Raw genomic sequence first — 15,546 nt, 5'->3', positions numbered from 1 at the left:
CCTTGTTGTCTTTCTTTGATAAATTTTTTTTTTTAAAGAAAAATGTTATGGATGACAAATGATTATACCTAATTCATAATACTCCAAGGGCACTATTAATCAATCTTCTATGTATCTACTATGACTATGACTTCTCAAGAGACTTGCTGCCAGTACCACTTACCAAAAATGGAAAGGATTTTTAAAGTGGTTCAACTTTAAAGTTTGTTACACCCACTTTCAAAATTTGCTAGTATCTTTTGGTCATAAATATTTTTTTGCTTTTTAGTTCTTTTTGAAAATTAACATTTTGTATTTTGTATTTGGTTAGTCAATTTCAAAATTATTTTTATCAATATTAAAGTAAAAATTTTCTTTTCTCTAGCTTTTATTTTTTTCATGCTTATAAGCTAGTATTTTTTCAGAAATAACACATTCTCAATCAAATGTTAATAAAAAGTTCAATTAAGCAGAAATGAAGTTATGAAACTCTATTAACCAATATAATAAAAAGTTCAATTAAGCATTTTTTGTTAATTAAATTTATTATTATTATTATTATTATATTATTGTTGTTATTATTATGCGAATGAATGAAGATAAAAAACATCATACTTTTATTTTTGTGTATATCTATTTATTGATTTTTAATTAATATATTATTGTCTCTAAAATATATGACATGATCTATTATATTAGAAATCAATTAACAAAATACATAAATAAGTCATCTTTTTAGTTATTTTTTATTTTTTAATTAATAATTAAAAATTATTTATCGAAAAGAATGATTCATGTGTACAGTTATAGGTGCAATTTCAAACATGAAGGTGTTGAAATTCCTATTTCTAGAATCATTGGTGTTACTATAATCATTCATGTGTACAGTTATGGCCTTCTTCACCGAGGCCATAAACTTTCCTTCTAAGGTTACTTCCACCTTGAATAATGATATAGTTAGTAAGCCCAATATTAAAATTCGAGTGAAGAAGGATAACTTTATATTCGACCTAGTTAAATTTTATTTGATTACCTCTAATTATATATTCTAGAATTTTTTGTAAGCTTATATGACGAGGAGTACCTCATCCTTTTTTTTCTTTTTTAAAAAAAAGAGTATGTTGTATAAAAAAAAAGTGCATAGATATAATAAAAATTATTTTATAGTTGTGCTATAATAACTATGCATATGTTTTCTAAAAAATTAAATATTTTGTCGCTTCTTGTAATTTTTTGTATAATCATGTAGATAAGTAACACATCAAATTACTAATGACAAGTATTTAAAAAGGTAGGAGCGTGAGACGAGACATTTTATACAGTTGAGCTAGGTATATGCGCCGAGACACGGGGGCGTAAGTCTCATGAATCTACGGGGTTTCATATATATTCAATTTTGTAGTTTTATTACTAATAAAAGGGAAAATGCATAACCTATGCCTGAAATCTCAGAGACACACTTATACTATACTTAATTCCTATAGCCCCTAAACTTATTTTACAAATAATTTTCTACCCCTTTTCGGCATTAGTTTGAAAAAAAATGTCAACACACATTGGGCCCACAAGATAGTGCCACATAAGACGAAAAGAGGTAGAAATTTATTTATAAAATAAGTTCAGGATAATAGGACCTTAATATAGTATAAGTGTGTTTCTGAAATTTTGGACATAGATTAAAGGGATACTTGTGCCTTATCCCCTAATAAAATAAGCAAAAGCAAATTTTGAATGATTTTACAAATAACCTATAATATATAGAAATTGTATTATGCATTTCATTTGAGATAAGTATTAATAATTAATAATGAAGAAAAAAGTATTATAATCACTGTTTGAGAAATATCATTACACCAACAGTTAAAAAAAATACGATTTAAAGTAAAAAAAATTAAAAAAAAAAAATGTCTGTACTTACGTTTTTATTCTCGAGACTTACACCTCACATTTTAAAATTTATGCTTTATGAATTAATGCCTTCAAATTTACACTCCAAAGCTTTTTTAGTAAACCCCGTTCCGAAACTCACCCCAAATTTTTTTTTGCAAACATTGAATGACGTCATGATTTCTTATAAATATATATTTTATTTTCATATTACGTGTTTTAATTCTTATATTTTATATTGCAAGGTCCAATGTAATATTATATAATCAATATACACTTTTTTCTTAAGATACTTGTTTTTCTTCCCTTTATCGATAATATTAAACGAAAAATAAAATTTTAAAATATATTTCTAGCAATTCTCTAAATAGACAACATCAAGATAATCACTTTATTTATCAGTACAATAGGAAGAATCAACAATACCTTGTAGTAGTAATGTCCTCTTTGGAGTTGCAAACTTGCAATTCAAAAAGATTGTCTCAGGAGTGAGTGTTCAAGAAAAAAAAAGAGAATTTTTTAATTTTGTGATCTTAATTTAAATTTATATTAAATGTATTAAAATATTTTTTTAGTTTTGTGATCTTAAAAATATCATGTGAAAAGTTAAAGTTAAAATATTGTAAAAAAAAAGAGTAATTTTTTTTTAAAATGGAGGGAGTAGATTTTTTTTTTTTAAAAAGAGAATTATCTAGGGTCTAAAATTCTAGTGTAACAATACACGAAGGACAAAATTAGTAATATTTGCATCTGTAGAGGTGAAATTGTCCGTTTTGTTGTGTGGCAAATGGCAATGGCTGCCGCAAGTTGGGCATCTTCTTCTTCGTTCACTCGCTTTCTCCGGCCTCTCCTCAGTCGGAACTCGTCTCCCTCCCCTATCAGTTACAGTCTTCATCGATATAAATCAGCTAACTGTTTATTTTTCTCCGCAAGCAGTAATAAACCTCCAAAATTAGCTGTTTATGCTCAAGCTAGGCGAGTTTTATCTTCCAAAACCAAAGGAGATGAAATAGCAACTCGTAAGCATCCTTCTAGATTCTGACCTAAAAATCAATCTATTTGTGGTCAATTTTCTTTTTCGCAGATTGAAATTCTTCTTTTTGTGTGTGGTAGCTGCTGACTTGAGCTTCGTGGTTCCATTGAAAATTGTGGAGTATCCAGACCCGATTTTAAGAGCGAAGAATAAGAGGATTGACAATTTTGACGCTAATTTGAAGAAGTTAGTTGATGAAATGTTCGATATTATGTACAAGTGAGTCCATCCGTTTCTTACAATCCATAACTACTTGTCCTTTTGAGTTTTCATAACTTATTTTAATGCAAAAATCAGTTGTTCAATCAGTAAACTGGATAACTCAATCTATTGGAGCTTCGCAAAGCATGACTGATCCCAAACCTAGATATAGGAAGAGATTATTCTTGGTGGAGGTCTAATTATGTTGAAAATAAAACAAAAATAGTTATGGCGACACAAATTTAGAATAATGGAATCCGACTAGTTTGGAATTGAGGTGTAACTGACTGATTTATTGAATTAAGAATAGATGGATTTTGACACAAATTTAGAATAGTGGAATCCGACTAGTTGGGAATTGAGGTGTAACTGACTGATTTATTGAATTAAGAATAGATGGATTGTTGATGTTTTAGTTGTTAGATACATTAGTTTTATTTTGTTTATAAGAAAAGCTTGCTATTCAGAGGACCTTAAAGGATGCTTGGCTTTGATATTATATATGCAGAACTGATGGCATTGGGCTGTCTGCACCACAAGTTGGAATGAATGTTCAACTAATGGTATTTAATGCAGCCGGTGAACGTGGAGAGGGGGAGGAGATTGTTCTCGTCAATCCACGTGTCAGTAGATATTCTAGGAGGATTATACCTTATGAAGAAGGTTGCTTATCTTTTCCAATGATACATGGTGATGTTAAGGTACTTGGACCTGTAAACCATTCTTTGTCTGATCGCGAGTCAATCTACTGCCTTACTCTCTGTCTGTGAGAGAGATAATATGAACCCCGTGGTCGAGTGGGATCAAATATGATTGACGTAATCTGTCCAAATCCCTCAAGAATCTGCTATGCAGTTGATACTTTTCTTATTTAAAAAATAGTGTTTGTGTGTTGAATATATATATGTATCTTAAATGAAACTTAAGAAATGGTAGAGAGCTCCAAGTACGTTTTATTTTCTATCTTGTATAATATTGGTGTAAGATGAGCCTCAATGGAGTGACATACCCAATGACAATTTATATAGCCAAACCTAACTTGCTTGGAGTGGACGCATGATACCATGTACCAACTCATGACATCATGAGGTTAGTCGTGAATATATCTGAAAGGATGGTAAGGCACATCTGCAACCTCATGAGGGTTTTTCCTAGCATTTATGTTGTTGAATTGGTAGCTACACCATTCTGAAGAATTTGACTTGCTGTCTCTTGCTCCTGGAAAAGTTGCTCCAATGAGCTAGTCGAACTTTTACAGAAACCAGCAACTTCTATTGCTTTAGGAAAAATACAGATGTCATATCAGCAGTTCTACAGACTACATGTATCTAACTTTTTATGAATGGTCAATTTTGTTGTTGTGCTTCAGGAATGTAAGATAGACAGCATCTCAAGGACTTATGCCAAAGACATCCTAATCCTCTAGTTTGCAAGTGTCCCTATTGAACTAGTAACTTCCAACTTATACATCATAATTCTTCTTCTGGCTCATTAACCTGGTAAAGAGCTTACATAATAGAGCTGCTTGGATTTTGGGTGACTTGTCCAAAAAAATTCAAAAGTATTTGAAGTAGAACTGTAATCCTAAAACAGTTTGCATTTTACAAAAGCTTACCTGGTGAATCTTTGTTGCTAACTGCTTTAGTGTCTAGGAACCTGAATCTGCTATTTGAATTGTGAAGTTTTCTGACTTTCTAAATTGTTACAAGATTATTTATATATGTTGTGTGTTTGCAGAGACCAGAGTCAGTTAAGGTTGACGCACAGGACATTAATGGTACAAGGTTTGAGATAAGCTTGTCTGCTCTTCCAGCACGAGTCTTCCAACATGAATTTGATCACCTACAGGTGTTTCTTCATTTCTATAAATGCAGGATCTGTTTTAACTGTACCTTCCCAAAAATTACTGTTGTTTGGGGTTAGCAGGCTCTCCTGCTCATACATTTTCCCATTGCATTTACTTTTTTTTTTTCGCATTTACCTTTTATTCAGAAAATATGTTCTATATGTCTTTCCAGTTGCAGTAACTAGACACTGAGCAGTGTAATATAAAAAAAGTAAGAACCCGATAGGCTCGAGTTCAGGAGTCTTCCCTGGTCGATTCTTTTTATAAGACTACTTAACAGTGCTACTGGTTGAATTCAGATATCTGTAGTACTGTATAGTGTGTATGCAGTCTTTGATGAATATTCATTACATGAATGCACAATTTGCTTTAAATACAAGACCTAGTTCCCGTAAGACATTTCTTTTTAACTTAGGTCAGCAATGTGCAGGGAGTTCTTTTCTTTGACAAAATGACTGACGAAGTCCTGGACACCATTCGTGAAAAATTAGTGGTTAGTGGATGATTGTTAAAGTTGGAATAAACATCTGGCAGGTGTTGCACCAAGTATTTTGTTGCTCATCTTTGTAACTGATTTTACAGGCGCTAGAAAAGAAATATGAAGATAGGACTGGGTTGCCAACCCCTGAAAGCATAAATACACGAAAAATAAAGAAGGCTGCTGTTGGATTTGGCAAATCATGAATTTACTGGGATCTATGAAATCTTCTCAGGTTTCTGATGCCTTACCTTTATTTCATTTGCTTATTGTTTTACTGCATGTGCTTTACACTTGCTACTTGATGTATGCAGTATTTGTATGATGAAGCACAAAATGGGATTGCCAGCTTTTGCTGAACTTTGGTATATGCCATTAATTTAGACACTTGTGCTTTGTGAAACTAGCCAAAAGTGTGGCCTCTGAGGTTTATCCTTGTACTGATACTGCTCTGTTTAGGAATGATAGGGTTACCACAGAAATTTGTATGGAAAAAGAACTGTTAAGTACATTTGATCAAATATTGAACACCAAGTTTGTCGTTTAACACTTGGGTTGTTGTAGTTCAGTGTGGAGAAAAACAACTCAAGAGAAGTTCCATAAGTTCCCCAGCAGAATGGTTTTTAAACTCTTTTCTTGGTAATTGTTATACCTCTGAAAGGCAATCCATGAACTACAGGCTAAATGAACAGCTTGTAATGTATATGTGAGCAATAAATTATCCCTTCACAGCCACTGCTGATGTTTTGTGATGGCAGTTTTCCCATCAAAATATAATTGATCAATCATGCTGTGGTTTTTATAGAGATTAGGAGCAAGGCGGCTCAGCCACTATAGCAGTGATTTTAGGCCCTAAAAAATAAGGGCTGCCAAAGAACCAAAATCCCCCCAAATTCAGTTTGCTCAAATAAGAAAACACACCCAAGGTGAACAGGAAACAATTGAAGACGTAAAATGTTACTATTCTTAATTAGCAAAATATACAAAAATTATGTATTTATTGTTATTATTAATTAATTTTTTCGTAATAATTTGTAGCTAATCTCTTGCTCATTATTATCCACATATTTTTGAAATTTTATTAATGATGTAATTATAATTAACCATAGTAGAAAATTAAACTTAATAGTTACTTCTTATTTTTTAATTTGTTTAATTTACTTCAATTTGAATTAACTATATTTTAATATTGACCTTATGTGATTTTCTTCAATTCTTTGAGATATTTTATTATATACTAATGAGAATGTTAAAATGTATTCCAATTAAATTTTAAATTTTGAAGAATCACTTTAGATTATTTAAAAAATAACTTTAATTTATGTTTATGTCCAAATAAACTACAAAATTTAAATATATTTTTTTACTTTAAAAATTATTTTTTTAGATGAAACAGGGTGATATGACCATTAATTTTTGATCAGCCACACCTCCCTTTTTTGAAGAAAAAAAATAATAAAAACTCCTAACATCCGCTTACGTGGAGTTGTAGAGCACACAGATTTTTTCGCTAGGAACAGAATTAACACTGTATTAGTCAACATAATGACGTAAGCATATCAAATACCAATCAGAACCTTACACGTAGATATCTCGGACGCCCAAACTTCCAATCAACGAAAATGGATAAAATTAGTTGGGGTCCGCCAACTCCATCAATATTCTGAGAGCATCCACAAAGTGAGAAAAATGAAAGAAGAGCAGCATTGCAGAAGTCTATAGCCAAGAACCTGAAAACTTGGCCATACGCCATTTTCACTTCCACTTTATTTCTTCCGCGCTTAGGGTTTTGCTGTTTCACTCACAATTTTCCATCGCCAATGCGAGCAATTCACTTCACCGCTGCAGGTACTCTTTTGGTTTATGCAATAATCATAAATATGAATAATTGATCGCATGCTTCCTATGAAGGTTCTTAATGTTAAAAAGATGGCTGCAATTTTGTTGAAACCTATGTTTTTCTTCCAATTAAAAAATTTCGGAGGCTGTTATAGAAGTTCTTTTTAAGCGTCCAGGAGTTCTTTGAACAGTGGTAGCTGATTTTGCGATCTTCTAGAGACTTACTTGATTAATTTGAGTACTTAATCACGTATATGAACTAAGAAACCGGATTTCAGGATGATTAACTTTTGAAAATTAAATATAACATACTGCTCTATGTTTGCAACAAGCACAAAACTTCTGTTTGTTGCTTGTTGATAGTTGTCTCAGTATTAATGCAACAACTTCTGTTTGACTTATTCACTTCTCCTATCAAAATGTTAATAGAGTCTTGGTAGCACTAATAATATTTCATGTCTTTATATGTGGGAGTTATGCCTTATCATCATAGATATGGTCATATGGCGCACATGAACATTAAATATGTCAAGAAAGTGGTAGCACGCCTTTGACATGTTAACTTAACATCAAGTGGATGGGGTCCTGCTTGGATCAGTAATGTTCCTTGTTATATAAATGTCTACATACTGCAATTTTTGGATTCTTTTATCTCCTTTGATACAACAGTGAATGTAAGTGCGGCATCACCGGCGTCCTGTTTGAACTATGTATCTTTGTGATTCAGGTTTTGAGAAGCAGACAATCTGTCACTTGAGTCATAACCATTTATCAGTACTATAAGGAAGTTTATTTGTTATTCAGTGACATGGCTTCGGGCAGTATTATGTCTTCAGCAGCTGGCAAACCTATTACTGATGTTGTGCTTATTGACAACCTACCTAAAGAAATAAATGCAATGAAGATCAACGATGACAAAGAAGGAAAGGTTGTTCTTGGAAATAGGATGCATACTCTTTATCTAATTTCTTTTTTCCTTGTCTGCCTTAGCAATTCTCACTGTGATATCCTGATAGGAAATGGAAGCCGCTGTTGTGGATGGGAATGGAACTGAAACAGGTCACATCATTGTGACGACTATTGGGGGGAAAAATGGTCAGCCAAAGCAGGTGACATTTTTAATCATTTGATTCAACCTCGAAAATGTTATTTTACACTTGTAACTTATCTTTTATTGTTGTGCCTGTACCAAATACTAACATATCCAAAGGATAAGAATTTTCATGTTTGAGATTAAATGGCATTGATCTCGTGGATTTCATGAAATATCCCTTTGCTTTAGTTTCATTTTGGTTCTGAAATCAGTAAATAAAACTCAATCTATACTACGGCTGGTAATTTATTTATGGATCTGATGAGCAAATCTTTTCTCAATCAGTTTTGTTCCGGCTATGGAAATCAGAAAGTCTGATAATCCTGATTTTCATATTATCTTTTCTTTCACTTGTGATGTAACATTTTTTTTTTTTGAAACATGCAACTTTTTCACTTGTGATGTAACATAGGCAATTGAAAGAAAGACCTGTTCTTGTATTTTCCTTCGCGTCATTGCTTTATCCTCCTTTATCAATTTAGTAGATGTTTTGTACTCGAGTACCAAGTATTTTGCCTCTTTTTTTTTTTTTTTTACAAGGGAAACCCGAAGTCGCTACCCTTTGGGTGCGTAAGGGTAAAACCCCTGCTCCTACCCAATAGCTCGCAAACCACATAGGAGAGGTAACCCACACTAGGCTTGCCAAGCCTAGTGCGACGAGCTCGGCCTAGAAGGCAAAAACCCTTACTTTCGCCTAGGGGTTTCGAACTTGAGACCTCCAACATGGAAATCTCAAGCTCAAACCACTAGGTCACCCCGAAGGGTAAGTATTTTGCCTCTTTTATTTTTTTTATTCTTTTTGATTTTTGAAACTAATAATAATAAGTCAAGAACAAATCGTAACTGTCTGATAGAGATGTTAAGCTATCGTACTAAACAAGAAGTAACTTTTGGCTAAAATGGTTCGGGACATCTTTGTAATTACCTCTTTTTCTTCAATTTCTTTTGACTTGCCAGGTACTGGTAATCGAGAAATTTTATTTTGTGTTTCACATCACTTCCATGTTTTCTATGAGGCACTTTAATTGCTTAACAAGTGACTTGTTCTTTTACCATTTCTTTGGTAATATAAAAGTTTCCAAAATAAGGCACTCTACTAGGACCCAAAAATTGCATGATATGCATACCCGTAGACGTGAATAACACTTGTTTTTCTCTTTTTCATGGCGGATATGGAGTTGTATTACTGGTCAACCTTACTTTAATATGCTTATGGTTGACGGTGCTTTGTATGAACTTACATGGCTTTTCTACTTATGCTTGTATATTTTCCATTGCATAATTTTGTTTCCCTTTTCTCTGATTAGGCATGGGATTATCCAAAATTCAATTTGTATGTTTTTTCTTTCCTTCCAATAAATTCATTGAATAAGTAGAACTATATTACTGTAAAAGCCTTATATCAAATTAATCTGCTGCATCATAACTCAGAATAACTTTGATAAATTTTGCTTTGTTTGGTGCTTAATTTAGAAAAGCTTTGCATTGCTTTTTCTGTTTCAATCTTTAATCAAACAAATTTAACCACAAGTGCACTTGTCAAGTAATTACAGCGTCTCACATGACTTATGTTGGTTATGTGAGACATAAAGTCAAGCTTCTCGCTGTAATCTAACAATCTCTTTTCTTTGTCCTCTCAAAAAAGGAAGCAGGCGTTAATATCAACTCCATACTTTCAGGGAAGTTTTAATGACATGAACTTAGTTAATCTTCTCATACCATATTGACATGGTGCTTTCCAGATGTACAAAGGGCTTATTTCCTGAACTTTAGAAATTACAAAATATTGTTCCCTGTAAAGTTCAGAATTGGACCTAACATGGGCGTCTAATGACCGGGATGACTTTCCTTGACTTTAACTTGATAGTATCTTTAAAGAGTCGGCGAACACTTTGGTCTCGGTCTTATTAAGGATGTAGCTTATAATAGTTAGGGATGAGTGCTAATTAGGCGAGGTTACACGGTCCTACTCAACATAATGTTGTATTTCTAGCCTGGGTTGATAATTGAAATGCTCTTCATTACCATGTCTTCGAGACCGGCACTGTTTGAGTGATGACCCATCCATACTTCACCCTACAAATAAATAAATCTCAACTGAGCAAGTTCTTTTAAATATACATGCTGATTGTAATCTTTGTGTTAAAAACTTTTTTGCTAATGTTTTCTTTGACATTCAGACCATAAGTTACATGGCGGAGCGTGTAGTTGGACAGGGTTCCTTTGGAATTGTGTTCCAGGTATAAGCTGTTCATTTGTCACAGATAATCACTGCCATAATCAAGAATCTTTACCCCCTTCACTAAATCAATTGTCATTGATTTCAAAGCTAAATTGCAGGCCAAATGCCTTGAAACAGGAGAAACCGTGGCAATAAAAAAGGTCTTGCAGGACAAGAGATACAAGAATCGGGAATTGCAGACTATGCGACTTCTTGATCATCCTAGTATTGTTTCACTGAAGCACTGCTTCTTTTCGACCACAGAAAAGGATGAGCTTTATCTAAATTTGGTTCTAGAATTTGTACCTGAAACTCTCTACCGTGTGTTAAGACATTACAGCAAAGCAAACCAACGGATGCCTATTATATATGTCAAACTGTACACATATCAGGTATTCCATTTGAGTACATGTGCAAGTTCCTCTCATTGTACATAGAAAGAAATGAGCATAGGACGAATTTCATGTATGTTTCCTATAATTTAGCAAAACTGAATGGACCTGGCCCTATAGCTTATGATGATTGTGACTTCTGCTCGAGTGTGCCACAAGTTTCCATGGAAACCTCCTTTGCCTTTAACTCCCTTCATTGTCTTCAAATTGTTATGGTGTATGTAAAATTCTAAATGTTGTATCCTGTATCAAAATATTATGTCAATGCTAGCCTCTTCGATGTCAACCCTACTACAATATTTCAAGTTATAAGGCACCAAATCCTTCATGCTTAAATAACGAGAAATAGTATAGAAGGTTATCTTCGACCAGGGGAGCTAATAATTCTACCCAATTAGTGTTCTTTTCTATTTTCAGAAACAATGTAGTATTTATCTCATTGTCAAAATGTATAAGAAATAAATGAGAAAGGTATTTCAGTAAAATAATCTTCAAAACTAATGACTTGCTCTCAGTACCAGATTGGAGATGTAACTTTATTTTTTTTAAATGAAAGGAAGTTCATTCAGTTTCGACTAAACCACATATGGAGGAGGTTTGACTAATTCACGTTCTATGTCATTTTTCCATATACCGGTTTAATGTGATATTAATTGTTTTTTGGATATTTTCCTACTTCCCTTTCCAATCCCTTTGTCCTTTATGCAACCCTAAACTCAGATTGTGGCCTAAACCGTTGACCTCATGTGCAGTGGTAAAGGTTCTTCCATAGTTGTAATATCTTCAAATAACAAGTTCTCTGTTCTAGTAATAACTGTTAAAGATGATAATTTTTAGTGTTGTTGCGCATCTTGCACAGAGTAAATTTTGCATCATTTGTTTGTGGTGATTATGACATAGTTACTGTTGTTACTGTTTATGGCTAGTAGCAACACCTCTTCTTTACACCAACCTTAGCATATCTTTGTTGTGACCTATAGTTGGTTGATGATATACCTTAACAGATATTTAGAGCTTTGGCTTACATACATGGGATAGGAGTCTGCCACAGGGACATCAAACCTCAGAATTTACTGGTTTGTACTTGAAGCTTAAACTCAATCAACTAAAAACATTGTGATATTTACTAATGCAATTTGCTATGGCAGGTCAACCCCCACACACATCAGCTTAAGCTTTGTGATTTTGGGAGTGCAAAAGTCCTGGTAATTTTCCTGATAGCTTGCAAAAGTCCTGTTATTACTTCTCAAGTCTGAGACCTAAGTTCGACTTTCACTTTCTGCTTCTTGTCGCTACAAAGTTTAGGAACAGATGTGATCATTTGATTGTGACTTGTTTGGAAAATTAGAACACAAATATTCTTTTTATTCATGTTTCCATGCATGTGAAACACTACAAGTTGTCATGATATAACTGTAAGTAGTTGATGACGTCTATCAGTTGTAGTTGTGCCTGCAGAAGAGGATTTCTTAAAATGAGTTATACTGGACGCTAAAGACAGTTCTGTCATATTTTGTAAGATAATTCAGGAATTGCTTGTGGTTATGTATTATCATAAGTATGTCACATTTATAATATGTTAGTACAAGAATTAGATGAAGTTGTATGATATCTTATTATGTCCATTCTCAGAAATTCAAGAAATGGAAGTGTTCCAGCATATTGTATGATCACTTCTTTTTATTTTTATGTAGCTGAAGATGTTCTTGTGAATTAGATATTTTGCTTGTTGGGATTTATCAAATCAAAAAAACTGATGAAGAAGTACCTTTTATAGCTCAACAATATGAAAATACTTTGATTCCTTTTCTCGACTTTATTCATCTTCCATATGTGATTGGTGGGTGGAATGATTGTCTTAGTCTTATCTAGTGATCTTATTTAAATAGTTCATCCTCATATTTTGGCCATCCTAACAGGTCAAAGGCGAGCCAAACATTTCATATATCTGTTCACGTTATTATCGTGCGCCCGAACTAATATTCGGAGCAACTGAGTACACCAATGCAATTGACATTTGGTCTGTGGGTTGTGTCCTAGCTGAACTGCTTCTTGGACAGGTTGTATTTATTGTGGAGTTCAATTCCTTTATTGAGAAAAAAAAATACTGTAATGATTGATTGTTTCACGCTAATCTTTTCTCTTCCAAAACTTGTAGCCCCTCTTTCCTGGTGAGAGTGGTGTAGATCAGCTCGTCGAAATAATCAAGGTATCCATCTATTTGATTCAATGATGCCATCTTTAGTTTGCACAATTCAATAAATCAAAATGTCCTCTTTAGGTTCTTGGAACACCAACTCGTGAAGAAATCAAGTGTATGAATCCAAATTACACCGAATTTAAGTTCCCGCAAATCAAAGCTCACCCCTGGCACAAGGTAAGAACCCTGAGCTATAGTTCTGTGTAGAAGATACATTTTCTGATGCATTTCACGGCATGCATGCACATCAAGAAACTCATGACCGTACTCTGCATTGTACAGATTTTTCACAAGCGGATGCCTCCTGAAGCTGTAGATCTTGTGATAAGGCTTCTACAGTATTCTCCAAATCTGAGGTGCACAGCGGTGAGTGTACCAAGTTCTCTCCCTAATTTTTTTCCTTATCCTCCAGTTCAAACTCAGTGTGGTGAGGGCAAAAGAAAGTAGTACTTGTTGAAAATTCCATATCATATTTTAGGCAGCAATCATTTGTGTCGGGAAACTTTATTATATTGTGATGCTTTTCTGTGATCTATTTGATTCATTTTGCAGTTGGAAGCTCTTGGTCACGCTTTCTTTGATGAGCTCCGTGACCCTAATGCTCGTCCTCCTAATGGTCGTCCATTGCCATCTCTCTTCAACTTCAGACCTCAAGGTTTAATTTTTATCTTCTCCTCCAGTTTTGTTAATTGACTTCTCCACCCCACTCATATTCATATAGTAGTTGTTTTTCTTATTATGAGATTATGTCATTTGCAGAGCTGAAAGGAGCGTCTTCAGAACTCTTAAACAAACTGTTACCAGAACATGCTAAAAAGCAGTGTCCCTTACTTGGAGTCTAGTCTGTAAGAATTTGTTTATCTTTTGTGAACTTGATCCTATTTATTATCACTGTTCAGAGAATTAGGAAAACCTTTTGACATCTCCATTAGTCTATTATATACCACTTCTTCGCCAATTATGTAATCAGCTGATTCCCCCCGTACTCTACTTAATTATTTGTAAATAGTAATGTATTACGGGATTTACCTTATTCCTTATCGACAATTTTATTTTTGTATGCACATCTTAGTTTGCATTTTTTACTGCATTTTGGTCGATTCTATTACACTTTGTTTGGATCATTGTTACCCATTGCTTTATAATGTATTCTATTGTATTATATTGTATGGTAGATACAATGTTTGGTTAGATTGTATTGTTTGTTGTTGCTTAATAACATTTTAATTGTTTGGTTTGATTGTTTCGTACAATATTGTAATTTATAAATTTACTAAAATATCCTTAATTATTCTAGGGTAGTAGGTTTGACTAGATTTAAATAAATAAGGTAAAGGGTAAAATAGTATTTTGAAATATTATGTGAAGATATAATTAAAAAAAGAAATTAAGTAAAAACAAAAACACATCAAATCGGTTGTTTTACAAAATAAGAATTTTCATTGTAACAACGAAATTTAACAATATAGTACAATACATTTTAAGTACCAATTAAAATAAATATTATAGGTGTAGTAACAATATAATACAATACAATATGTAATAATGATCCAAAGATAGTGTTACTCTCATTCGCGTTAATACTCCAACGCAATTGATTCTACATTCCAACTAAAGTCTTCACCTTGTCATATGTAACTTAAATATATATTACTAACATAGGCTTAATTGTCCAAACAAAATAAAGTTCACTAAACGCTTTGCTATACCAACACCCACCTTGTTGAGTTACTATTACATATTCTGATGAACCTACTACTATCTTTTGTAAGGGAGTTTGATGAAAAACATGTATTTCAATCATTTTATTTTGCTTAATTCGTATTCTAGATATTTTATTCTACTCATCTATTTTAGTAAATTAAGAATTTTTTTTTTCTATACTACCCTTAATATAAAATGACTACATAAAGTAATAGTAGTAATTAATAATCAAATTTAGGATTCCAAGGCATCATTAATAAAGTTAGTTTAGTAAAACAAATCTTAAATAAAGAGATATTATGTTAGGTCAACATAACCAAGTAGTAATATGTTAGTTCATACTTTTTTTTATAAAAATAAAGTAAATTCTTCGATTTTTTTTTGAAATATCTATCCTTCTTTTAATGAGATAACCAGATAAATATAGATGATAATAAAAAAAATAGATTTACATTCTGTCCTTAAATATTTTTCTCGTGTCATACTTCAAACAATCATATATTCATATAAAAGAGAATCATAGGTCCGCCTACGTTATTCTACCACAAGTAAAAATTTCTTTTTAAATTTATTTATTTTCAAAACTAGCTTTCCTCTTCCATTAAAAGATGGTACTTATTGTTAGAATCGAATTCACGCACACACACTAGATGAATGAATAACACAAGAACTT

The 15,546-nt window shown here is 32.8% G+C and overlaps 2 protein-coding genes across 8 annotated transcripts; both read left to right on the top strand.

Annotated features, from left to right (window-relative positions):
- The first annotated feature begins 2,576 nt into the window (after window positions 1–2,576).
- Window positions 2,577–6,038, top strand: PDF1B (peptide deformylase-like protein). 2 transcript variants are annotated; one of them, NM_001247512.2, is made up of 7 exons: window positions 2,588–2,885; window positions 2,980–3,118; window positions 3,609–3,801; window positions 4,838–4,948; window positions 5,377–5,439; window positions 5,529–5,659; window positions 5,739–6,038. In NM_001247512.2, exons 1-6 carry the CDS (start codon window positions 2,654–2,656, stop codon window positions 5,628–5,630), a joined length of 840 nt encoding a protein of 279 aa, NP_001234441.1. In that variant the 5' UTR covers window positions 2,588–2,653; the 3' UTR covers window positions 5,631–5,659; window positions 5,739–6,038. The 2 variants fall into 2 exon arrangements, with proteins under 2 accessions (XP_069149239.1, NP_001234441.1); XM_069293138.1 differs by lacking the exon at window positions 5,377–5,439 and having other exon boundaries at window positions 2,577–2,885; window positions 5,739–5,971.
- A 1,001-nt stretch (window positions 6,039–7,039) lies between these two features.
- On the top strand, window positions 7,040–14,233 carry LOC101254442 (shaggy-related protein kinase epsilon). 6 transcript variants are annotated; one of them, XM_010317987.3, is made up of 13 exons: window positions 7,040–7,272; window positions 7,991–8,191; window positions 8,280–8,372; window positions 10,537–10,596; window positions 10,697–10,969; window positions 11,974–12,045; window positions 12,118–12,174; window positions 12,889–13,029; window positions 13,128–13,178; window positions 13,251–13,346; window positions 13,452–13,535; window positions 13,722–13,824; window positions 13,929–14,233. In XM_010317987.3, exons 2-13 carry the CDS (start codon window positions 8,072–8,074, stop codon window positions 14,009–14,011), a joined length of 1,233 nt encoding a protein of 410 aa, XP_010316289.1. In that variant the 5' UTR covers window positions 7,040–7,272; window positions 7,991–8,071; the 3' UTR covers window positions 14,012–14,233. The 6 variants fall into 6 exon arrangements, with proteins under 6 accessions (XP_010316289.1, XP_019067985.1, XP_004232308.1 ...); XM_019212440.3 differs by having other exon boundaries at window positions 7,070–7,272; window positions 10,686–10,969; XM_004232260.4 differs by having other exon boundaries at window positions 7,082–7,272; window positions 8,068–8,191.
- The last annotated feature ends 1,313 nt before the right edge of the window (window positions 14,234–15,546 follow it).

This window comes from Solanum lycopersicum, chromosome 2 (genome assembly GCF_036512215.1).
Source record: "Solanum lycopersicum chromosome 2, SLM_r2.1".
In the NCBI taxonomy this organism is placed as follows: domain Eukaryota; kingdom Viridiplantae; phylum Streptophyta; class Magnoliopsida; order Solanales; family Solanaceae; genus Solanum; species Solanum lycopersicum.
The sequence above is the reverse complement of the archived record's forward strand: the minus strand, read 5'-3'. Positions and strand labels throughout refer to the sequence as shown.